This window comes from Polypterus senegalus, chromosome 11 (genome assembly GCF_016835505.1).
Source record: "Polypterus senegalus isolate Bchr_013 chromosome 11, ASM1683550v1, whole genome shotgun sequence".
In the NCBI taxonomy this organism is placed as follows: domain Eukaryota; kingdom Metazoa; phylum Chordata; class Cladistia; order Polypteriformes; family Polypteridae; genus Polypterus; species Polypterus senegalus.
In genome coordinates, this window is record NC_053164.1 from 59,476,571 (window position 1) to 59,502,847 (window position 26,277).

The window sequence follows — 26,277 nt, forward strand, 5'->3', positions numbered from 1 at the left end:
CTGTCGTGCGTATCCGATGGTCTTAGAGTTGGTGGGCGGGGCTCTGAGAGTTGGTGGGCATGGCTCTGTCCCATGGTCTCTGTTGTGTGTACCCCATGGTTGGGCGACTTAGTCAATTATATATATAGATGATCTCCATTCTAGTCTGGTCCTAGCATGCAGTCCTTCTAAAGAATAGTGACCTGCTAAAAAGAGGAATAAAATAAGCAAAAATACTTTGGGTCAGCACTGGCAAGCTCTGCACAGCACTTCAATATTATATTACACCCACCTTAATAAAAGGACAAGTGTCTGGGTGTGTCTGTTTATCTTTGTTTGTGTCCACTTGCTATGTCTCAATTAAATGTCTTTTGGTATGGGGTTCATAAAAGCATTGTTAATGTTTGTGCCATGCCATGTGTTAGAATGAAAAATGCAAGGCAATTACATTCCAGTAGATGGTGCACTGTAAATGTTAATGCTGAATATGCTGAGCTCTATGTTTATTATCCATCCATCCATTATCCAACCCACTATATCCTAACTACAGGGTCACGGGGGTCTGCTGGAGCCAATCCCAGCCAACACAGGCTGCAAGACAGGAAACAAACCCCGGGCAGGGTGCCAGCCCACTGCAGGGCGCATGTTATTATATTATATTATATTATATTATATTATATTATATTATATTATATTATATTTATTTATACCAGTAACGGCGCACTGCACGATAACATGCAGTGAATACACTTGACTTGAGCATTCCTAGTTTTCATCCTCTTTCTCTGAATGTTTAGCATTCATTTGCTCAGAGGTTGATGCGCTTGCTGCTTCCTGAGCAGCTCTTCTTTTCACCACTCCAGTGGTCCACTGCATCTCTTCTTCTGTTGGCATCTTTTTACATTAAAACTGATTAAGTCAGTGTTTGTGTTGCATTTACTTAGTACATTTTCTTTCATTTTTCACTTAAGCTGGCACTGAAGTCTTCAATCTGCTTTAAGAATGATTTAAGATATGAAGAGGTAGGGGAAGTGACGGTGAAGGTGGTAGGAATGAGAATGGCGCCCTGCTGGCTGCTGCCGAGAGTTGATTCCACAATGAATAAAATAAAAATAAAAAGAGGAATAACCTTGGAGGTCAATCATCACCCGAAAGCGGATAGTAGACGTCACATATGTGTACCACATTTCAGGTCAATAGGTCAAACAGTTTGCAAGCTACAGGTGATTTAAAATCCTGGACAGACAAACAGACACCCACAGTAGTGTATTATATTATACCAGTAACAGTGGACTGCATGATAACATGCAGTGAATACACTTGATATACAGTTTTCATCCTCTTTCTCTGTACGTTTAGCATTCGTTTACTCAGTGGTTGATGCGTTTGCTGCTTCCTGAGCAGCTCTTCTTTTCTCTACCCTAGCAGCCTGCTTCTTCTCTTCTTCTGTTGACATCTTTTCACGTTAAAACTGATTAAGTCAGTTTTTGTGTTGCAATTACTTAGTACATTTTTTTAAATTTTTCACTTAAGCTGGCACTTAAGTCTTCAATCTATCTTTAGAATGGTATAACCGTACGCAAACACTGCACGGAAGTTGATTCTACAATAAAATAAAAATAAAAAGAGTAATAAAAACCATCACCCCGAAAACAGTAGAGGTCATGTAGTATATGTACCAAATTTCAGGTCAATAGATGAGACACAGGTGATTTAAAACTCTGGACAGACAAACGAACAGCCACAGTAGCACATTATATTATATTATATTATATTATATTATATTATATTATATTATATTATATTATATTATATATAAATTCTTGGTTTATAAAATCCTGTGGACAAATGAACATATTATAGTATACTATAAAATAACATAATATTCTTAAACCTTCTTAATCTAAATCAGGACAGTCAGAGCATATGAACATTGGGTACAAAGCAAGAATCAAATTTTGGACATGGCACAAATCAATGCAAATCCTTCTCACATACACATCCGCACTACCACAGGGCCAATTTTGAGTCTGTTGAATGTGGGAGAAAATGAAGAATACCAGGATGAAAGCCCAAGCGTATGAGCAGCATGAGGAGACACAGGCAATAACTGAGCACAAGGTTTAATTTAAGGATGCAGCACTTGTGGGGCTGCAGTGCTTGCCATTCTACCACCTCCAGTCTACCACCATGTGGATTATATTATGTTATGTAGGGCAGGGTGCCTGTGTAAAGTCTCTGTGTTCTTTTCTGCTCATATGTAGGTTTTTTTTTTATCTTAATATGCCCATGATGAACCCAAACTGGCTCCATGTGAATACAAGTGTGGGAGGATGGGTGCAAGAGTTGGCTTTGTGTTGCCTCTGCCTCCCATCAAATGCTGGCAAGATAAGCTTTAGCCCCTCTCAACCCAGAGCTGATTTGGGAAGATGTATGTTATGTTATGTTGATATGTTATGTTATTTTATGTTATGTTATGTTGTTATGTTATGTTATTTTATGTTATGTTATGTTATCATGTCGCCTCTTACCTTACCTTATGCATTCATCAATAAAACTGCTAAGTACTGTGTAAGAGAGCAGAAAAGAATTCTGGCGTAACTTACAATCCTCATATGACAGCCTTGAACAAAGATGATGCTTTTCTGAGACTACTGTATATTTAAATAGATAATATATATGCATTTATTAATCTCATTTGTTGTTATAAATTTTGCATTTGGTCGATTCTATCCATTTTTAATATGATTGACTTTTGTAGAATGTCATAGTCAGAGGACTTTGTGTGAGGTGGCACTCCAGGTCTGATGGAAACAAATAATGAACAGGATGCCATTCCACTGAACACTCAATTGCACAGACCCCTCACTTAGACATGCACAGTCTCTCATACCAGGCTTCTTCCATTATATGAAATCTTTCTTTAATTTTCCTTCAAAGCGGATACAAATGCAAATATGTGTGGGATCTCCCGAGAGAGGGATATGGACAGAGAGTCTGGAAACAGAACACACCCCTGGCACGTTGAAGTTAAAGTAACTGTAAGAATAAATTTCATTTTACTTAACTTTCTCTAATTCTTTTAACAATATATAGTAGATGAGACCTGTTGTAGTGCAGTGTGTTGCTCTCGTGACATTCAACATTGTTAAAATCTCAGTCTGAAGCTGAGAAATGTAATGTTAATGTAATTTCAGACTCACAATGTAGTCAGTAAGGCCTCTCTATGTGAAAATATTGTCCAGGATGAGAACAAAGCTGGTGTAAAAGTCTTTTTGTGTTTTGAGAAAATGTTTGAAATATAACTAAAGAAAATTAAATTCTCAGAGTGCATCACACAGAGACAATTGTAAAGGATCCATCTTGACAAACTCTTGGATTTTGACAGCAGCACACTGCTTTATTGAACATCACGTTAATCGTCCTGAAACAGTCACAGTTATATATGGTGAGTTTTAAATCTTATAATGTCTGTCTGTATAGTACAATAATGAACCCTTTTGGTGAAATCATGGAGGGTGTGTGCTGTATTAATATGAACTAAAACCTTTGTATTAGAAATTTAACATCTAGAATCAGAATGAGTATGATGAATGAGAACTAGAATATTCTAGTAAAAAATATTGTTGGGGGTAATTAGAATTGAGTTTAAATCAATACTAACAAAGTATGTATTGATTCTTAAAATCTAATTTTACAACAAAGTTGACTGTCTGCGGTGGGCTGGCGCCCTGCCCTGGGTTTCTTTCCTGCCTTGCACCCTGTGTTGGCTGAGATTGGCTCCAGCTGACCCCCGTGTCCCTGTAGTTAGGATATAGCGAGTTGGATAATGGACGGATGAATGGAAGTTAGCTGTATTATCTTTTTCATTGTGTCTAACTATCTTTAGGTTTCGATAGCATTCCTCCTTTCTGTTATAAATAATAAAATACTACATTTTAAATATGCAACTGAGTCACTCAAATCCATTTGATTCAGGAGGATTGGGTTTTAATATTGGCTCAGTAAATGCCTGTGGGCATTTTCCAAATTGCTCTTGTGTCTATGTGTGTGTGTGTGTGTTTATGTGTGTGTGCTTTTCTTCCACGCGAATTATCCTTTCAAAACATGGGCTTTCCACTTAATGGTAACCTTGTATGACTGACTGTGCACTGGGATGGACTGGCATGCCATTCTGGTTGGTTTTTACTTTGTGCCCTATATGCTACTTGTGTAGGCTCTGGCCATAGCACTTTGAACAGGGTAAAGAAGGCTGTGAGACTGATGGGTGCAATTACTCACAAAACTAATATAAAAACACTCAAAAGTTTGTCTAACTTTTAAAAGTGAGTTACCCAGACCCTTATATTGAGTTATATGCTATTAAAGACATTTTCCATGTATCCTTAACTGAAGGATTGCTTTCTCGACTTTATGGGACTGCCCCTGAAAGTAACCAAGTAGGGCCAACTTTTGTTCATTCAGGCTAGCCTACTGTACCCACTCCTAGAGGCTCAGTGTTTAAAATCCATTTTATCATGCATACATACATGCATACTTTCTTCCTTGATACGTATAGGATGCTGACCTTTTTTTCTTTCCATTCTCACTCTCCACCTTTTCTTTTTTTCTCTTGAACTAACAACATGCTGGATTTTTATCCAATTCTGATAACTCCTATTCTAAGACCATTCTCTAGAATTCAAACAAAAGTTATGTAACAGGTTAGATATCTTAGTTCTGCACTCAGACTTCAACCTTGTTGGGCTAGGATGCCACTTTTCATGCGCCCCAACATTAAAGACCTGTTTGGCTTGGTTGTTCCTACCAGAACCATCCAAATATATCTGCCGGAGTGGAGTATGCCTATGCGTGGGTGGAGTTAAATGTTTAACCCCGCCCATAATTCATAGACATTTCATGTTCCATCCTGCTCACAAATTCAAGGAGGAAGAACATGTCAGAGATCAACAACAACAACAACAACATTTATTTATATAGCACATTTTCATACAAAAAAATGTAGCTCAAAATGCTTTACAAAATGAAGAATAAAAAAATAAAAGACACAGTAAGAAAATTAAATAAGTCAACATTAATTAACATAGAATAAGTAAGGTCCGATGGCCAGGGTGGGCAGAAAAAAAACAAAAAAAAAAAACTCCAGACGGAAAAATTTGCAGGGATTCCAGACCATGAGACCGCCCAGTCCCCTCTGGGCAAATCAGGTACATGCCACCAATGGCATAAGCTACCTTTCAACACTATAACACTATAAATACTTTGATTGTAAAATCAAAGGAAATAAAAAAAAAAAATCAAGACTGAATTTAAAAAGTAATTGTTGGATTCGATCTGTCAAAACCATTTAGCACAGTTCACTTAGCTTATTTTTAAATATCCTGTGATAACCATGAGCCATCTCAGTTTACAGATTGCACTATGGTAGATGCTGACAGACCCACAATTTTCTAGATTCTAATGGCCCTCTAAATGATCCTCTTTGACATCATTTTGAGCTAACGGAGACTCTCCTATCTCTGGGCTCAAGGACAGGCTGTAAATGTAATGGAGCGCCTTCTGGTGATGGCCGCTGAGCTCACTTTCTCACCCTGCTCCCACTCTACTGCACAGCACAGACTTTACTGAGCTAAACACGCATCATTGGACAAGGAAAAATAAAATGTTTTATCAAATATATGTCAAGTGGCATATGAATGGAATTATGGATGAATACATTGAAGTGCATTTTAATATTAGGCTGAAGTTAGATGGTTGACCGTTTCTTTTGTTAGGGAAGATACTCCACCCTATGTGAAGGAATCCTTTCTTGGGAAGAAAACAGCTGTGTCATCTTGGAGTTGTTCACTTTCCCATTTCTGTGTTATTCCATCAATTGAATTAAACAGCTTGTTTGTCTAAGCTGAGTGTATATTAATTATATAAAAGGTTTCTTCCATTAAAATGGTTAATTTTACAATTATAAAAAATCCAAACATTAAATTTTAACTTCTTTCATGTAGAAACATATTTCAAAAGAGCCCCAAGAGATCTGCATTTGACTGCTGTCCCATCCAGAGACAATTCTTGCACTGTAGCCAAAGGTGTTGGGACAAATTCCGTCTAGATTTAGTACATTTAGTACATTCAAGAAAATGGGTGGATGGATGGAGAATTGAATTTACTTTATGAAATAATAATTAGACAAACATCTCTACTCTGATCTTTTTTCAGCAGGTGCCAGAAGCAGCAAAGCTAAGAATCTCCTCATACACCCTAAGTACAACATTGCTGGATTGCGAAGCAAAAATATCACAGATTTCTATGACTATGACATTGCATTGATACAATTGGAGAACAACATCACAATTTCTGAGGATGCCAGGTGTGTAATAAGATGAAATGCTTGTACTCCAAATCCTGAGCTAATGATACTTAAATTGAAACTATTAGTTAGCTTTATACTGCCTCACAGACTGGCTTCAAATTCTAGTTCTAATCCAGTGTTAGCGTGGAGAATACACATCTTCCCCAAGTCTTTGGGATAGTTATGTTTTCATCCCAAGCACACATATGTTTATTTTATTGTTATACTACATTAATATATATTTCAGATATATGTGTAAAACATCTTTTCTACACTTAACAAAGTATTTACATACTAACTATGCTACTTGTCTTAAAATCAAAATACTCAATATAGACCTCAGTGTATTCAACATTAATATTTGCATTGCGGAATCTATTGGAATGCATGTAGTAATAAAATGCATTGTATTTTGCATTTCAACAGATGGTGCATCAGATGCATTAGCACGGCTTTTGCAAATCCTATACCAAATGGCATAAAACAGAGACATAGCAGCAGGATAGACAAACAGATACAGAGATGTTTGTCCTGTTATTAAGGTGGATTTAATCAAACAATAATGACTAGAACTTTACTGACCGCTACTGAGGTTGACTCTGATACAATCTGAATATCTGCAGGTTTAGTAACACAAGATTCCATGTCAACGACTGGTAAAGAATTAGAATAAATCTGGGTGCACAGATTAAAGACTGAGGAACTGTTTTTCATGAAGAATGAAGCTCACAATGAAATCAGAATATCTTCTCTTTTGATTCAGGCCAATCTGTCTTCCTTGTACAAAGGATGCTACAAGAGCATTAAGAAATCCACAAGGGACAAGTTGTGAAGAGCATGGTAAGTCATTGGCACAGCATTTTGGGGATTCCAGTTTGTTTAGGGGTTTTAGGTTTTAAAATGTCAAATTCAAAATCTGTTTTCATATGAGGCTGAAATAAAGCCTTGAGAGAATGAATGCACTGAATGCATAATTGCTCAAGTAAGTGTATTGAAACAAAGCCAACTGCTTCACAGGCCTATTCTCAAACCGGAAGTGACATTTAAATGTACCAGAGCTACAACACAAAATTCAGTTGTTCAAATTGAGTTCAATTGTCTGCCCTTCCTCAGCAATAGGGAATTCCAGCTCCAGTTTAAACCTTGATTCATATAAACTTTAACTGTAAATTCAACTACATTTTGCTGCTGATATCTTCCAAATTACCTTCACTTTGTGAACTTGAACCCCGGACACAGACAGACACGGACACCAATTGTCCCAAAGCACACGTTTATTTTCTTTTCCTTTTTACAGCACGCACAGTGTACCGATCACCACCTCATGCACAGTCCTTTTCTTCTTCTTTTTCTTTTCTTCTGCCTTCCGTTCTGCCGCCTCCACTCCTCTCTTGCAAACTCTGTCCTCTGCCTCCTGACTTGGGCTTGACTAATGGAGTGAGGAGGCCCCTTTTATAGTGATCCAGGTGCATCCCGATTAATCTCCGGGTGTTGTGGAAGTGCTGCAGATCTTGTTTCCGGAGCTGTCCAGGCGCTCCCTGATGGTGGCCATGGACCCCAACAGAGTTTGAGCTTCAGAGCCCCAAGCACATGGGTGTGATGCAACCCAGGAGGTCTGCTCTCTCATGTCCCGGGATATAAATTGCCCTTCTCCCGGTGTGACGATGTGGGTTCTGGCTCCACACTCCCTTTGCTGTTGGAAGCACATGAACCCAACACCGTCGATAATGTTACCGAGTGAGCTAGTCAGTGGAGGCAAATAAACACTTGAGCAAGGGGTGGTGCAAAAATGAGTAGTGCTTTTATTTAAAACCAACAACAAGTGTTCAAATAAATAGTGCAGTTCTTCACAGTTCTTCATTAAATAATCCATAAAAAGAACACGTGGAGGTTAAAAATCAATAAATAGAAAAAAAACACATCCTTAAAAATCAGAGGTTAAAATCTTCTTTTAGGAAGCAGTCTTAAAAACCAACAACAAATCCGGTGCTCTTCTGTTAGCGTCTCACCTGCTTATCCCGTTTGGGCCAAGCAGCAGGCAAGACGCTCTCTGCAGCTGCCCTCCTACAACACACCCGAGACTGGAGACCTCCCGATCCCTGGCTTCGGTCTGGCACTCATCCCAGTCCCCGAGACTTGATTACCCCAATAGCCAGGACGCTCACATTGGGGACTCCACCACCAAGCCTCACGACTTCCGTTGCCTTTCCACGGCCTTCTGCGGCTCGTCGCTTTACTCTAGGCACTCCCGCTACCTGCTCACTCAGCGGGAGCAACCTCAACTCAAACGTCTAGGTGTTGGCCTAACACCCAGCTTCCATACAGCTGCCCACGAGCGCTCGATCGCGCGCTCATCAGACGCACACACCGCCTGTCCGTCTCTCTTGCACCGCATGCTTCCTCGCTCCCTGTAACCTCCGTTCTCTTTCCTCATCTCCTTTCTCCTCTCTCCATTTTTTTTACCGCGAACGTTTCTTTCTCCCCCCACAACCGACTCGCGCTTCTTTTTAAAACGTGAGGGGCCATTACAGCTGTAGCATTAGCCACGGGAGCAATCACGAATGTGGGCAGTTCCTCACCTGTGCACACGGTGAGAAACGCCCACATCGACGACTGCCCGCGGCTCGCTACAACAACGCCCCTCACGAAGCCGCCTCGGGTGCGGTGATTATCTATTTAAAATGAATGGCCTTTTGCTCAACGAGCTGTGGACCCATAACACCACACCCGGTTCTCTGCCCTCCCAGGTAGGGCACAATCCCCAGCCATCCATCGCGACTTCCATCTTTGACTTTTTTAACATTTTCATGTGAATGCTCTGCTGCTTTTGTCTTGTCTTCATCTCACTGCAACCAACACCGAATGTGGGGGCTAGGCTTTCTTAATGGCTTCTTCACACTATTAATGGAGAGAAAGTCATCTCATTGTCACTGTCCCTGGTCACACTTACAATTTTTGTAAAAGAAGTGCTTCTTATGGGGTCTCTCCTACTCATACAGCAGCTTTGATCTCTACAACAATATGTGCACATGCTCTCCTGCTGCTAGTGTGGTTGCCTCTTTGCTCCTGAAGTATTATAAATCCCAGTGCCAGCTAGGTGGTGTTTTTTCTCCTGGTAACCACTAGCCAAATGAGCACTTATTTTTTTGATTCTTATTTTTATGGTAGCATTTAACTATTCCTAAAAATAATAACCTTTCACTTACAGCAAAAATATTTGATTACAAGATAGTGTTGAAGGTGAAGTAATTGTCTAAACAGTGAATTTATTGTCCAAAACAAATAAAAGAGTGATAAGTGCTGTTAGGGCTCAAAGGGCTCAAAGGGCTCAAAGGGCTCAAAGTACAAAGTAAACATAAAACAAACAAAAAGGCCTCCCTATAAGTTTAGTCTAGAAACCATTACTGAGGTAAGGGCCACCAAGGCATGTTTGGCCTCCCACCATCCCTCTGAGATCTTACTTTCTAAGGGGCATGTCGAACCACTTCTCCACTTCTGGTAGCCATGAGCTGTTCTCCTTTGACTAGCAGCTATTCTGTCTTACTGTTTTCTGTTGTTTTAGTTCCAAAAAAAAAAGTCTGGCTATCCCTGACACCTACTAAGTTGCTTATCCTCTAGATGTGTATGTTTCCCATAGGTTGTGACCTTCCATATAATGTGCTGTTGTCCTTGTCTCTTGAAATCTCAGGCACCCAACACATCTGAAAGTTGTACCATTTCCCGGCATTGCCGTGCCTCTTACAATGATATTATGATTTTTTATTTCCTGAGTAGATTTTTACCTGTCCTGCGCAAGCCTCACCTGCCAAGAAACCACTTGGTTATTAATCAACCCATACTGTATGAATCTTTAATAAAACTCCTGCAAGGTTTGAGCCCTTGAAAATATCATTTAGTGAAACAGTGCACTTTACATTCAGTGTCTCTTATTAGGGTGTACTTCCACTGTAACTACTCAGTTATGACCTACTGAACTACAGTGTACTTAACTGTGTAACTCCAGTAAAAGTACAGTATAGGTAAGTACACAGTCAGTTATGACAAGAATGAGAAATGTATACTTAGTCCTACTGTTGCTAGAGTTTCATAGTAACTACACCATAAATTACACTGTATATGTCTTTCATCCATCCATGAAATTTTCCAACCCACTGAATCTGAACACATGGTCACGGGGGTCTGCTGGAGCCAATCCCAGCCAACACAGGGCACAAGGCAGGAACCAATCCTGGGCAGGGTGCTAACCCACTGCAGATATGTATTTCATTACAGTATGTATATGCAAGAATAATTACAGTTGAACATGTACAATAAGAAGAGACCATTAATGTAAAATGCCATTTACATTAAAATTACACTTGGTTTGGGCAGGATGTGCTTCAAAACAAATGATCTGCATTGATGAAATTCGGTTTTCATAGGCTAACAAGGAGTTTAAAAAATTACACATTTAGGTAAGTATGAATGAGCATATATACAGTGCATCCGGAAAGTATTCACAGCGCATCACTTTTTCCACATTTTGTTATGTTACAGGCCTTATTCCAAAATGGATTAAATTCTACACACAACACCCCATAATGACAATGTGAAAAACGTTTACTTGAGGTTTTTGCAAATTTATTAAAAATATAAAAACTGAGAAATCACATGTACATAAGTATTCACAGCCTTTGCTCAATACTTTGTCGATGCACCTTTGGTAGCAATTACAGCCTCAAGTCTTTTTGAATATGATGCCACAAGCTTGGCACACCTATCCTTGGCCAGTTTCGCCCATTCCTCTTTGCAGCACCTCTCAAGCTCCATCAGGTTGGATGGGAAGCGTCGGTGCACAGCCATTTTAAGGTCTCTCCTGAGATGTTCAATCAAAGTCTGGGCTCTTGCTGGGCCATTCAAGGACATTCACAGAGTTGTCCTGAACCCACTCCTTTCATATCTTGGCTGTGTGTTTAGGGTCGTTGTCCTGCTGAAAGATGAACCGTTGCCCCAGTCTGAGTTCAAGAGCGCTCTGGAGCAGGTTTTCATCCAGGATGTCTCTGTACATTGCTGCAGTCATCTTTCCGCTATCCTGACTAGTCTCCCAGTTCCTGCCACTGAAAAATATCCCCACAGCATGATGCTGCCACCACCATGCTTCACTGTAGGGATGGTATTGGCCTGGTGATGAGCGGTGCCTGGTTTCCTCCAAACATGACGCCTGGCATTCACACCAAAGAGTTCAATCTTTGTCTCATCAGACCAGAGAATTTTGTTTCTCATTGTCTGAGAGTCCTTCAGGTGCCTTTTGGCAAACTCCAGGCGGGCTGCCATGTGCCTTTTACTAAAGAGTGGCTTCCGTCTGGCCACTCTACCATACAGGCCTGATTGGGGGATTGCTGCAGAGATGGTTGTCCTTCTGGAAGGTTCTCCTCTCTCCACAGAGGACCTCTGGAGCTCTGACAGAGTGACCATTGGTTCTTGGTCACCTCCCTGACTAAGGCCCTTCTCCCCCGATCGCTCAGTTTTGATGGCCGGCCAGCTCTAGGAAGAGTCCTGGTGGTTTCAAACTTCTTCCACTTACGGATTATGGAGGCCACTGTGCTCATTGGGACCTTCAAAGCAGCAGAATTTTTTCTGTAACCTTCCTCAGATTTGTGCCTCGAGACAATCCTGTCTCGGAGGTCTACAGACAATTCCTTTGACTTCATGCTTAGTTTGTGCTCTGACATGAACTGTCAACTGTGGGACCTTATATAGACAGGTGTGTGCCTTTCCAAATCATGTCCAATCAACTGAATTTACCACAGGTGGACTCCAATGAAGCTGCAGAAACATCTCAAGGATGATCAGGGGAAACAGGATGCACCTGAGCTCAATTTGGAGCTTCATGGCAAAGGCTGTGAATACTTATGTACATTCTCAATTTTTTTATTTTTAATAAATTTGCAAAAATCTCAAGTAACCTTTTTTCATGTTGTCATTATGGGGTGTTGTGTGTAGAATTCTGAGTAAAAAAATGAATTTAATCCATTTTGGAATAAGGCTGTAACATAACAAAATGTGGAAAAAGTGATGCGCTGTGAATACTTTCCGGATGCACTGTACTTTCTCTCTCTCTCTCTCTATATATATATATATATATAAAATCCTAAGATAAAAAGTGCAATGATGACGTTATTAATGTCCCATTTTTGTCACGCTTTAAATTGGGCTTATTTTGAAACGTATATATATATGTTTGGTATCAATCTTTTCAGAATTTATCAAACTTTCATATGATGTTGCTGGATTTTCATATTCTTATTCCGTATTTAAATTATAAACTAAAAAATTTCAAAAACTTTGTGCCAAAAGATTTAACCATGCCCGGGGCCGGAAATAAAACACAAGCAGTAGGACAGCTGCTGTACAGGCTTTTAAATGTTTGAAGCACCAAATGAAATACAGATCACACAGCATGGCAGCAGCAGCAAGCCAGTAGCTGATCGAGCAAAGAGGAGGTAAAAAAAAATTGTATTTGTTTCCCATTTTATCAGCATTTAAGAGGGGGTTTCGGAGGAGTGACCGTGTCTCCTTGGGGTGCGTTCAACCCCCCTCCTCACAACGTGAATGGCAGAGACGTGAAGTGGCTTAAGAGCAAAGCAAGCAGGGGGGACCCCCTAGTATTCATATATTTACATATAATTTGAAGGGTAGTTTTGGTGGAAAGATGTTCTCAAGTGTAAGAGCATCAAAAAGATGTCACAGGGCAGGAGAAAGTCTTACAGGAAAATATCTCATGAAAAAGCATTGTATTGGCATTGAGAAAGCACCACTGAATTGCAGTGAGTTGACAGGGGCCGCTAGGGGGCACTCAACTCTGTCCTCAAATGGGAGGATCTGGAGCTAAAAGCATTCTGCATCACCAGAAATGGAAAGCTTCCTAGGTTCCTTTGGATGTTAAGGAGCAGCAGATAGGGCTCAGTGGGATTCCTGACCCACTACTAGGAAGAATAGAGGGACAGTCAAGGTGGCTGGGTGATAGAATGTGGTCCTACATTAATGCTTAAAGAGTGAATCCAAGGAAAAAGGGGGTAGTTGGGCTGGGCTTGGCTTGGCATTCATCGGTGTGGTGTTCATGAGAGCAAGAATGGCCAGTTCTAAAAGTGACTCTGCGAGGGGTTTTAAATTTGACTCAGGCCAGAGGTGTAATGAGGTGGTCATTGGGAGAGAGTCTGAGAAAACAATTACTGGTAGAATGAAACGAGGCCAGAGCTGTGTGAGAGAGAGGGAAATAAGAGGTGGCAGGAATTCTGGGCAATTATTATGGTGTTTAGTTTTTTAAATGTGTTGATTATTATTTCATGTGTTCTGTGGGTTTCTCTTCAATAACAGATGGTAATAATTGGTATCATTAGTTTATTTGATTCAATTGTGGGAGCCAACATTTTGTGTGTATTTTAATGGGTGCATCCAGCTTGTTGTTGGCAATACTGCCACTTGTTATCAATCGAAACCTTTGGTTAATGACTTTTATCACTACTGGACTCATTTGATTTTATCCAGCATATTAATACGCTAACTCACTCTCTCAGTCACACCCTTGATCTTGTTTTTACTCGTGATATTTCAGTTAATAATGTTGATTTATGCAATGTTTCTTTCACTGATCACTTTTCTATAATGATGGATATGAATTTTACTATTGATGTCCTGACTAATAGCTGTCCCCCATTTTGCTTGCGCTTTTTAAATTCTTCTATTATATACGATTTTAAAACCATTTTCTCTAGTCTTGATGTGCATGTCCAAAATAATGGTATCGATGATTCTGTCTTAAAATTTAATTCTTCCTGTAAAACGGTTTTAGACTCAATTTCTCCACCCAAGATATGCAGTAATAAGGTAAGACCTGCTCCCTGGCTAAATGAAACTATGCCATCGCTGCACCGCGCCTGTCGAACTGCTGAACGGCGTTGGAAAAAAGATGGACTGATTGTTTCTAAACAGATTTTTAGGACTTTTCTTTTCAACTTCCAGGCTGCAATTAAGAAAACTAAACACGATTTATTATCCCATCATTCTAAGAATCCTAGAGTCTTATTAATTCAATTAATGCGGCCATTCACCCTCATTCTGTGATGGGATTAAATAGCACTGTTCATTCATGTGAGCAGTTTCTATCATTCTTTGTCAGCAAAATTGATACTATCCGCTGTGGCATTGTTCAAACTGGCTATGAACTTCCTACTATTAATCATGACATTGTCTTAGAATTCTTTGATCCTGTCTCACTTTCACAGTTAAAAAGAACTATTGATACCCTTAAACCAGCTCCCAGCCCTCTTAATATAGTACCACCATGCCTCTTAGTGGAAGCCTTTGATGTTTTGGGTTCACCTTTACTAGCCATTATCAATTATTTTATAAGTGCAGGGGTTGTGCCCTCATTTTTTAAACATGCTGCGGTCCGTCCCCATCTAAAAAGGGCAGAATTAGATCCTGGAGTTTTAGCCAATTTTCGCCCAATTTCCCAACTGCCATTTCTGGCTAAGATTCTAGAAAGAATTTCTTATAATCAATTGGTCGGTCATCTTAACTCCAATAATTTATTTGAGATCTACCAATCTGGTTTTAGGCGTTATCATGGTGTTGAAATGGCTCTCTGAAAGTATTCAATGACATCTCTATTATTACTGACTCACGTGATGCGGCAGTCCTTCTCCTCCTTGACTTGTCCGCTGTCTTTGACACTATTGACCATGAGATATTGCTGATGCAGCTTGAACATCTTGTTGGGCTTAAAGGGGCTGCTCTTAACTGGTTCAGGTCATATTTAACTGGTAGACACTTTTCAGTGACTTTAAATTCCTCTTTTTGTCTACTGCTCCTCTTAAATATAGTGATAATCAGGGATCCATTTTGGGCCCTACTTTGTTTTCTATATACCTTCATCCTATTGGAGCTATTTTTAGGGAAATATTACATTTATTTTCACTGCTATGCTGATGATAGTCAGGTTTATATTCCTGTCTACAACTCTGCAATAAATCAACTCCACAACTGTCTTTTTGAACTAAGATCTTGGATAGCTAATACTTTTCTTGATCTGAATCAAAATAAAACAGAGGTGCTTATAGTGGGTCCATCAGCTAAAGCCCAAATTGGTCTTGGACTTCTTGGCTCTTTCTCTGTCTTCTGCAAACCTCAAGTCCACAATCTAAGTGTAATTCTTGATAGTAACCTCTCTTTTGAGAAAAAAGTAAATTCTGTAGTCAAGAGTTGCTTTTTCCAGCTTCATCTATTAGGTAAGATAAAGCCTTTTTTGTCTTCTAGGGATCTTGAGAAAGCTACTCATGCTTTTATCTTTTCTCGCCTTGATTATTGCAACTCGCTGTATTCTGGGATTAACAAATCCTTGATACACAAGTTATAGTTGGTCCAGAATGCTGCCGCTCGCTTTCTGGTTGGGCCAAGAAAGTATGACTCAGTTTCTCCAATATTAGCTTCTTTACACTGGCTGCCTGTCAGTTTTCGAATTGATTTTAAAATCCTGATCCTAGTTTTTAAATCTTTACATGGGCTTACTCCTGCCTATTTATCTGAATTGTGTGTTTTACACCAGCCATCCAGAGTGCTTAGATCTTCTGGTCACTTGTTGTCCCTCGTACCAAGTATAAAACAAAGGGGGACAGAGCTTTTACAGCTGCTGCTCCTCGCCTGTGGAACTCTTTACCTCATCACATAAAGGAGTCGTCTACAACTGAACTGTTCAAAACAAAGTTAAAGACTCATTTCTATTCACTTGCATTCCGTAACCTTCAGTAATACTGATGGTTTCCTCATTGTGATTATATAACATTACTTCTATTAATTATTTATTTTATGTTCATATATTTCATTTCTATTTATGTTATTTGTTTGTTTTCGTATATTCTATTATTGTAAAGCACTATGTTACTTTAAATGTGCTATATAAATAAATTGACATTGACATTGACATATATTCTGCTGCCATTTAAAATGGTGGTATATTATTAGCAGCATCAAAATTTCAGTATTAAAAAAAACACATTTTTCATGTGGTTAGCTAGTTTCAGAATATTAGAGTTACAATTTTGGGTGAATTTTATTATTTTACTTTTTAGTTTCCATATTGGATTTCATGGATTTCACTTACCTGGCTCTTGGTTTCTTCTCGTTTTCACTATTTCAAGTCTTTGATTTTTGCACTTATATGCAGGTCTTTGTTATAATTTTATTTCTGTGGATCCTTATCTTTTATTCTGGAAGACCAACAACATAAATGCATACTTGTTTTAAATATCCAAAGGGCCAAAAGGATGTCTTGATTTGTACTGTATTTATAATTATCCCCTCCTTTTGAATAAACTGCTTGGGTTTTTTTTATATTTTGTCGGAAGAGATCCTAAGAATCATTGCTCCTTTGCTCCTATCACAATACATTCACACTTTCTAAACCTTCTTCAAAGTTGATCAATAATATTTACTAATATATAATCTTGTGAACTGAATTCTAAATGGTCTGCTTATCACTACATCCTTATTATTATGTAAAACCCAACTGGAGTACATCACTGGCTTTCTTAGTATTTCGTAGTTTAGAATCCAATGTAAAGATGCCCTCTAGTTTTTGTCAACCTTGTATCAGTAGCCTATATCTAATGCAATTTAGTCATATTATGTATACAGTTAGTGCATGTGAATATAAAGTATACTTTTGTGCATTTTTATATCGAATTCCTTTTCGTGTGAATGAAAAAATTCACCTTAGACAATTTCTGTATAGTTATGTCTTCCTTAAAGCCACTTTTGCACACTTCAGTTCCTGGTGCACACATTCTAAAAATAGCAAAATAGAGGAATCTTCTGCTAATGATGTTAACTCATTCTTTCATTTATTTTAGAAAAAGAGTTTTTTCAGCTTGAAGAAATTCCAGCATTTTTCATTTCCAAACAAATTATTGACAAGAAAGAAGTGACAAATAAGAAGAGTGTGTTCATTAAGCAAAGACATAAGGTACTAAACTGTTAAAGTGTAATATGGATTTTGTAGGACACATAAATAAGGGACACTTTTCAGGGGTGTGGGCGGATTAGTGGGTATTCAAATTTGTGTTAAATGATTCCTTCTAGAATTACTACTTGTGATATATTTTATTGGCTCAGCTATTCGTTTCGCATATATTATAGTGTGAGAGTCCATTAGAGGCTTTGCACATGCACACTCATCCACATACATTCTTTCCAGGACAATTACAAGTCAGCAATTAACTGTCTTTGGAATGAAGGAGAATTTAATACACACTAAAGATTCCACACAAGCAAATGTGTGAGAGGAAGAATGGGGACAATGGGCTAATTACACACAGGCTGTTCAGGCTGAGCCTCACACTTGGGGCATTGGAGCTCTGAGTAGTAGTGCTAACTAGTACACTGCACTGACTGCATCCGTGATGAGTTATTACGGCTCATTATTTAAAGCACTGCTTCCCAGCCTTTGTGGTGTTGTGACCCAGTCACATGCCAGTGTGCCATGACCCACCATTCCCTCTCTGTGAATTTAGCATGATCTATAAAAGATGATGGGGTCCCATGTGATTACCAGAGCAGCAGAGCATTAGATAAATCAACCGCAATCATGAATGCATTTCTTCATTGGTGAACCAAGAACCATCATCCGAGTCGGAGTTGGGGTGATTGTCCAGGATTGACTAGTGGGGGAAAAGCTTATTTAGAGTCAATGCATTTGGAAACTGACTCTTACCTCACCTACAGGGTTCCCACCTTTGTCCCCTCTGGTAGAAAACACGAAACTCTGGTTGGTATTTTGTCTTATTTCCCTCATGTTCTGTGGCACAAAGTACAGCATCATTTTTTGATTTGTTTGCTTTCATTTTAGAGTTGAATATTTTAATAATACATTTTTGCACAAGAAATGAACAATGAACTACCTAAGCTTCTACATTTTTCATCTTGTCAGCATTTATTGAAAAAATACTGATCTTGAGCTAGGCACAATGTGACAACAAGCCTTCAGGATAATTGGAGTTTGTTGTGGAGCCCCTATCTGCTGGTGGTCATATGCATTGTCTCTGACTAAAGGCATTAAACTCAATCAGATTTATGTGTTCTCTTCATGGCAAAAAAAGAACTAACTAAGGACCACCTGTTCCGTTACTTGGGTGCAATGTGCCTAGTGTGAAGACATGCAGAGTTTTAATGTAAAACCAAACATATTTAGAAAAATGTTGCTTGTATCGTAAGCCCACCATCCTGATAGTGAATAAAAAAGCTGACTACACATAAGAATAGATGATGCATACTAGATTAGATATGAACACCCATTAATACCACTGTCCTTTTTTGTTATATCATATGGTAAAAGGATGTGCATTTTTATGTAGAGACCAGGAGGAGACAAATCATTATACCAAGCTAAAGTCTAAAGCCAAAATGAGTTCTCCATCCATCTTCCATCAAAACTCAAAAGTTAAACAAAAGTTGTGGTTAGAAAAACAAATCTCAGGGGTCAGTACTGACTGGGTGACTGATGCTGATCTTTATGCTGTTGACCCAGTAATATCACTGGTGGTAACTTTCTGTCTTCTCATGGTGTCCATCACCCTAACAACAGTACTTACAGTAAAGAACCTAAAAGATGTCTACATCCATGAAAAACAAAACAGCATTGGAAATGACACAAAATATTTAAAGTCTTGTAAAACAAGTTCAAAACTTTAAACACACACCAGAAATGGATTTAACAACTTCAAAAAAAAATTAAAATAATTAAAATACCAATTAAGTCTTGAAATAATGTGGGAGAATTTTAAAACAAAAATAATTCATAACACTTTTGCTCAATGATTTATATAATTACTGATAATTGGTAACGTTAATTGTGCACATTACTGTATTATAATATCTTAAGGCTTTGTGGTGCTTGAAATAGTACTCCATCCATCCATCCATCCATCCATCCATCTAAACCTACTTAATTTCAAATTACATTTTAGAAGAAATCTAGTAAATAAAGAACTCTTCTCTGTATCGAATAATCATATCTTTTTTTCAATAATACAGTAGTATAGTAAAACAGTTTCCGACCAAAGTGAGAAAGCAGTTTTAAATTTTTCTCTGGCAGACAGGACTGTCTGACGTCTACAGTCTCAGTTTGAACCTAAAGGCACTCCACTGAAATGTAAAGCAGCATCAAAATCAACCTTGACATCCTATCTGCTCACAGCCTCTTTATCCACAAAAGACAGATAAAGCATTAACCCTCACACAGACATCCTGCTCGCTATGCCAAATGTTTTATCCTGTTATCAGACCTCCTAACACGAAAGGTACCAATTAACCTCTTATTATCTTTTCTTTATCGGGGTAGGAAGAAATTTCAAAACCTGTTATGTTCCTGTTACCTATAACGTCTTACCTGGCACACTCTCCCTATTATTCCCCACATATTTAAGATTAGAGACATCTTAGGTAGGTTGCTTACTAACTGGGATTGTCTTTTACTTTCACTCCTTTATTTCAACTCAGTTTTATCACCACTGGATGGATTCATCTGAGCATCCACAAGTGTCAATTGAGACCTCTGCTAGACCAAGAATGAACAATCTAGTCTCTTGACTCACTGTTTATAATTAAACAAAGGCATTGAATTTTAAGGTTTTACTTGTAAATTATATTTAACTTCAATCAAAACCAAAAACAGCAAGGATACAATGACTCTTACAATATGGGTGCTTTTAATCTTCATTTAGTCCAAGCAGAAGTAGTAAGATGCTGATGACCATTTCATTCCTAGATGTCTCCTTTTCTTGGTGTTCTTAAGCAAAGCAATGGTATAGCATGAGACATGTAGAGAATGCTTTGGCAGTTTTCAAAAGAGCAGTTGAGATGTGGGAGTAAGGGGGGCTCCTCCAGCATCAGCTCTCTGCTTCTCATACAAACAAGAGAAAAACACACACCGCTGCCAGAGCATGTTGACATTATCTTTTGCACTTTCTCACAGCACAGTGAATGCATCAGACATTGCTAGCAAAAGGCTCAAGGATTGTTCTCTGAGATTCCCAGGTAAGGAAACAAAAATACAAAATAATAAAAAAAGCTCAAAAGTCCCACTTCATGTTTCATCTTCACCAGCATGCGTTGCACTGCTGTTCAGCTTGATATGACATCAGACTATTACATCAGACTAGAAGTAAAAGACCTGCAGAAGTTGCAGAACAACAGCATGAAGGAAGTGTGGGATGGGATGAAGATTATCACTGGTTGCAGCTCGAAGCGGGGTGCCGCCATCGAGACAGACGTGGAGAGCAAACCAAATGAACAACTTCTTTAATAGGTTTGATCACAGTAACCCACTCTCACCTCGGAGTACTGCATCCTCCAACCATCCTTCTGCTGATACCAGCATAGGTGAGACATCCCCACCCACAATTACAGCAGCCCAGGTGAGCAGAGAGATGAAAAGACTTTGTGCCAGCAAAGCAGCGGGTCCAGATGGTGTATCACCACGATTGCTGAAGGCCTGTGCGTTGGAACTGGGGAGTCCTCTACAGCGCATCTTCAACCTGAGCCTGGAACAGGGGAGAGTCCCAAGGCTTTGGAAAACATCTTGTATCACTCCTGTCCCAAAGGTATCACTTCCTAGTGAGCTGAATGACTTCCGACCTGTTGCTCTGACGTCACATCTGATGAAGACCATGGAGCGGCTGCTGCTTCACCATCTGGGGCCACAGGTCCGCCATGCCCTCGACCCTCTGCAGTTCGCATACCGGGAGAAGGTGGGAGCGGAGGATGCCATCATCTATATCCTTCATCGATCCCTCTCCCACCTGGACAGAGGCAGTGGTGCTGTAAGAATTATGTTTTTGGACTTCTCTAGCGCCTTCAACACCATCCAACCTCTGCTTCTTAGGGATAAGCTGACTGAGATGGGAGTAGATTCACACCTTGTGGCATGGATTGTGGACTATCTTACAGACAGACCTCAATATGTGCGTCTTGGGAACTGCAGGTCTGACATTGTGTGCAGCAATACAGGGGCGCCGCAGGGACTGTACTTTCTCCGGTCCTGTTCAATCTATATACATCAGACTTCCAATATGACTCGGAGTCCTGCCATGTGCAAAAGTTCGCTGATGACACTGCTATTGTGGGCTGCATCAGGAGTGGGCAGAAGGAGGAGTACAGAAAGTTAATCAAAGACTTTGTTAAATGGTGTGACTCAAACCACTTACACCTTAACACCAGCAAGACCAAGGAGCTGGTGGTGGATTTTAGGAGGCCTAGGCCCCTCATGGACCCTGTGATCATCAGAGGTGACTGTGTGCAGAGGGTGCAGACCTATAAATATCTGGGAGTGCAGCTGGATGACAAATTGGACTGGACTGCCAATACTGATGCTCTATGTAAGAAAGGTCAAAGCAGACTATACTTTCTGAGAAGGTTGGCATCCTTCAACATCTGCAGTAAGATGCTGCAGATGTTCTACCAGACGGTTGTGGCAAGTGCCCTCTTCTATGCGGTGGTGTGCTGGGGTGGCAGCATAAGGATGAAAGACGCCTCACGCCTGGACAAACTTGTTAAGAAGGCAGGCTCCATTGTAGGATTAAAGTTGGACAGTTTAACATCTGTGGCAGAGCGACGGGCACTAAGCAAACTCCTGTCAATCATGAAGAATTCACTGCATCCACTTAACAGTGTCATCTCCAGACAGAGGAGTAGCTTCAGTGACAGACTTTTGTCACTGTCCTGCTCCACTGACAGACTGAGGAGATCGTTCCTCCCCCACACTATGCGACTCTTCAATTCCACCCGGGAGTAAATGCGAACATTAATTTTATTTTAATTTTTTTTTTTTTTTCATTTTTATTACTATTGAGTTTAATATTGTTTCTTTGTATCAGTATACTGCTGCTGGATTATGTGAATTTCCCCTTGGGATTAATAAAGTATCTATCTATCTATCTATCTATCTATCTATCTATCTATCTATCTATCTATCTATCTATCTATCTATCTATCTATCTATCTATCTATCTATCTATCTATCTATCTATCTATCTATCTATCTATCTATCTATCTATCTATCTATCTATCTATCTATCTATCTATCTATCTATCTATCTATCTATCTATCTATCTATCTACAACCTAAATAGATTAAAGTATTTCCTATGCACCATGTCCTCTCCTTTTTTTCTAAAACTTTACATTCAAATAAAATAACAGAGGCATTCCCAGGAAAAGCCAGAGGTTACACATTACGTATCTATCTATGTGGATAACCCATTGTTAAGATGCTATATTTAAAATGTTCTTCCAGATGTTTATATCTGATGTCCACCCTGCCTTAATTTTGGGTGGTCTTGAACCAGTATCTGATGCACACAAAAAATAAAAGATAAAGTCAAAAATATATATAAGTATATTTTATAAAAAATTATTTCAGAAACACTAAAAAATGTAAATGCTGTAATAGACGGCGGGCAGCTCAACGTGGACAGGGCACCAAGAGACGGGAAAGATGGGTGAAGGCAGCTACTTTGGGGCACTGCCTCTCCCAAGACGGTAGTTGGCAGCTTGCCTGCACTGTGCCCTGGATTCCCACAGGACATGGTGTTCTTTATCTCAACCCTGTTGGGTGCCGTGGGTACAGCCAGGGGATGCTGTGGAACAAAGATGGGAGACAAGGTTCTCACCTAGCCCGGAAGTATTAACTAGTCACAGGGACGGAAGTCCAGAAGTACTGATTAAAAACTTAAGTACTTCATCTGACCAGGAAGTGCTGGCAGGTCACACGGATGGAAGAGCAGAAGCACTTCCAGGTTGGGCATTATATAAAGGACTGCTATGAACTCAGCAGGAGAGCCTGAGTCGGGAGGAGTTGGACAACACTTGCTTGTTTACTTGCCTTTTTATCTGTGGCTGTGGTGCTTGGAGGGCACTGTACAAGAAGAAAAAGAATTAAACAACTTCTTGGTGCTTTTACCTTGTGTCCTGCATGTCTGTCTGTTGGGTTTAAGGGGCAACAGTGACCCCTAGTGCATACATTCTGTCATGGCACATATCTCTTTCTCTATTTCTTTACTTCTCAGCTTGGGCTTTTAGCATCTTTTAGGAAAAAATTCTGAAAGCAGACCTTCTTGTACCTTCCTTATGTCAGCAAAATAGCTTTTGTTCATCTAAGCTCTCCTTGAAGCAATTTTGATTCATCCCTCACCTTTGTGCCTACAGCTGGTTCCAGGCTCCTAGATTCATAACAACTTGCACACAGGACCATGTTTAAGCATTTAACTCACCTTGTAGAAGATATACTCTATGAAAATATTGATTAATTTGCTTATTTACTAAGAGGTGCTTTATTTTATTTCAGAAACTCTCTTGTGATACTGCAGCCAAAGATGCACAGGGTTATGAGAAAGTAACTGAGGTGTCTGAGGTTGTGACAGACCGATTCTTGTGCACAGGAGGTTCACAGCAATATAAAGAATCTATCACGTGCAAAGGTATGTCATAAAACTTCAAACTAAAGGTACTATATGGTTTTTGACTCCTTTACTAATCCAATGAAATTTATCAATTTACAAGGACAAGAAAGCCTTTCTAAAAGTCAGCATGATCTAATCATTTTGCCTATGCCATTTCCACGTAACCTAAAGGCCTGCTCATAGAATATATATTTACTATATTTTACATTAGAGTACATTAATAAAATTGCATAGTCCAGTATCTTCAGGTAATTTTGGAAGTGGTTTGTGGCTTGCACTTTTCAAATGCTATATATTTAAGAAATAGAGCATCATGTCATGTACATTATATGCATAGCACATTACTGATAAAGCAAGAATTTTTCTATTCTTGTGAATTACATTTAAGCTTTAAAAATGATGCTTTTCAGACTTAATGGTTAATTTTGCATTTAATTGAAACTACAAAAAGATAGATAGTCACTGAAACATAATGTTTTCTGTCAAATTAGATATATACATTATGCGTAGGTCAAGTCTGTCTTGGAGTAGAACTTCCATTAGTGGTAGGAGAGGCCACTGTATAAAGGTTGGCAGATCTATTTCTGGAGCATAAATAGTACATAAATTCCTGTGTTAATGCACAAAAAAAAAAAAAACAAAACAACCTACTAGCTATTATTTTTCTGGTTTTGACACAAAATTCCAGTTTATAGGTGCTTCGAGTCTGAGTTAGTGACTACTGTATCAGTTTGACAAATGATCAGCTGGAATTTTGGCTTTGAACTTGGCCCTTTCCTGACCATGTTCCATTTCCCAGCTATTACTGTTCAACAACTATACTGTCTCGATGTGAGTCAGTAAATTAACAAGCAAAAGTCCGAAAGCAAAATATGAAGAAGAGTAAAGACATGCAAAATCCAGGAATGCAGTTAAGAGCCAAGAGACAGAAGGTAAACAGTAATGCAGCTGAAGCTAACTTATTCTGTGAACTTAAATAGCCCTGGAGGCAGTTCCCCACACAGCATCAGGGTGCCCCACCCTATTAGGGTCAAAATATTAAACAGGAGGTTAGATAGATAGATAGATAGATAGATAGATAGATAGATAGATAGATAGATAGATAGATAGATAGATAGATAGATAGATAGATAGAAATATATTTTTATTTGATCATACTACTGTGTTTCACATGTTAAAGATGTTGTACGGCACCAGCATCAGAATGTTTCGTATAATTTCTATGTACGTTGGGTCTTATCAGGGAATTTATATTTTTTTCAATTAGTGGATTATTACAAAGACTATCTTTGCTCCTTAGGAGATTCAGGTGGGTCCCTCTTCGTCCAGAAGAAGAGGCGATTCTTTCAGGTGAGTTTGTCTTCATGTTTGCTGACATACAAATCACATTTCTTGTAGTCTTTACTAAGGGTGGGCCAGCTGTAATGAGTGTCATACTCTGGTAAATGTATTTGATATGATTTTGCAGTTATGAGATACTAGCTACACTTTGTCTTCTGTAGTTGCCAAAGAAAAAATATTATTATTGAAAGGCTGAACATGTGCACCCTCAAAACCTTGTTCTGTTCTTCACTACAGTTAATCCATAGTGTCAAGGTGATTCCTTCATATTAAATTATCTACTGGACTGATGCACTTGGCAACCAACAAGTGAGATCCTGAATTGTTATGGAGTCTTGGAATTAGTACTATAATGTCTATGGGGAAATTATTAGAATAAGAACAATAAGCAGAATTAATAGTATTTTGCATTGAAGAAACGCAATACAATTGTATAGCATCAACTTATTATTTCATGATTGCTAGAGTTTCACTTGTTGGTTGGGAAAGACATATTCTTTTACTGATATTATTAACTAGTGAGTAATAATATTAATATTAATAATAATAATAATTCTTTGCATTTATATAGCGCTTTTCTCACTACTCAAAGTGCTCGGCAATTGCGAATTGCATGCCCAGTAGCTGTCTACATACACTTTGCACACAAGTTTTGTGTTTTGAGTTGTAGTCCAAGTTCTTATTTTTTCTTTTCACATTCAAAACATGAACATGGTAAGTTGTTGATTTTAAACTGATTAAGTGTGGGTGGGCCCTTTGATGAACTTGCATCTTCTCCAGGTTGGGTGCCTGATGAGGCAAGGACAGCCTGTTTCATCTTCTGCATGAGGAATAATCACACACATATATATATAGATAGATAGATAGATAGATAGATAGATAGATAGATAGATAGATAGATAGATAGATAGATACTTTATTGATCCTGAGAGAAATTCAAGTACAAGTAGCCAAGAATTAATTATACCAAGTTAACAAATACTGTTCAAATAATGCAATCACAGTACACTAGACATTATAATAGAGAGCATTGTGAGAATTGTGCAAAAAACACTACTACCAAAGTGACAGGTGGCACATTATATTAAAGTGACAGATACTAAAGGGATGTTTTGTCA

The 26,277-nt window shown here is 39.0% G+C and overlaps 1 protein-coding gene across 3 annotated transcripts in view; it reads left to right on the plus strand.

The window, feature by feature from the left end:
- The window catches only part of si:ch1073-280e3.1 (complement factor B), a 53,913-nt gene that overhangs the window by 23,969 nt on the left and 3,667 nt on the right, over positions 1 to 26,277 (plus strand). For 2 of the 3 annotated variants that reach the window (XM_039768743.1, XM_039768742.1), the window contains exons 12-18: positions 2,920 to 3,020; positions 3,307 to 3,427; positions 6,193 to 6,343; positions 7,089 to 7,165; positions 17,215 to 17,327; positions 23,704 to 23,836; positions 25,119 to 25,168. In XM_039768743.1, coding sequence (XP_039624677.1) covers positions 2,920 to 3,020; positions 3,307 to 3,427; positions 6,193 to 6,343; positions 7,089 to 7,165; positions 17,215 to 17,327; positions 23,704 to 23,836; positions 25,119 to 25,168 — 746 coding nt within the window. The remainder of the gene's footprint in view (positions 1 to 2,919; positions 3,021 to 3,306; positions 3,428 to 6,192; positions 6,344 to 7,088; positions 7,166 to 17,214; positions 17,328 to 23,703; positions 23,837 to 25,118; positions 25,169 to 26,277) is intronic. The other variant, XM_039768744.1, reaches the window with a different exon arrangement.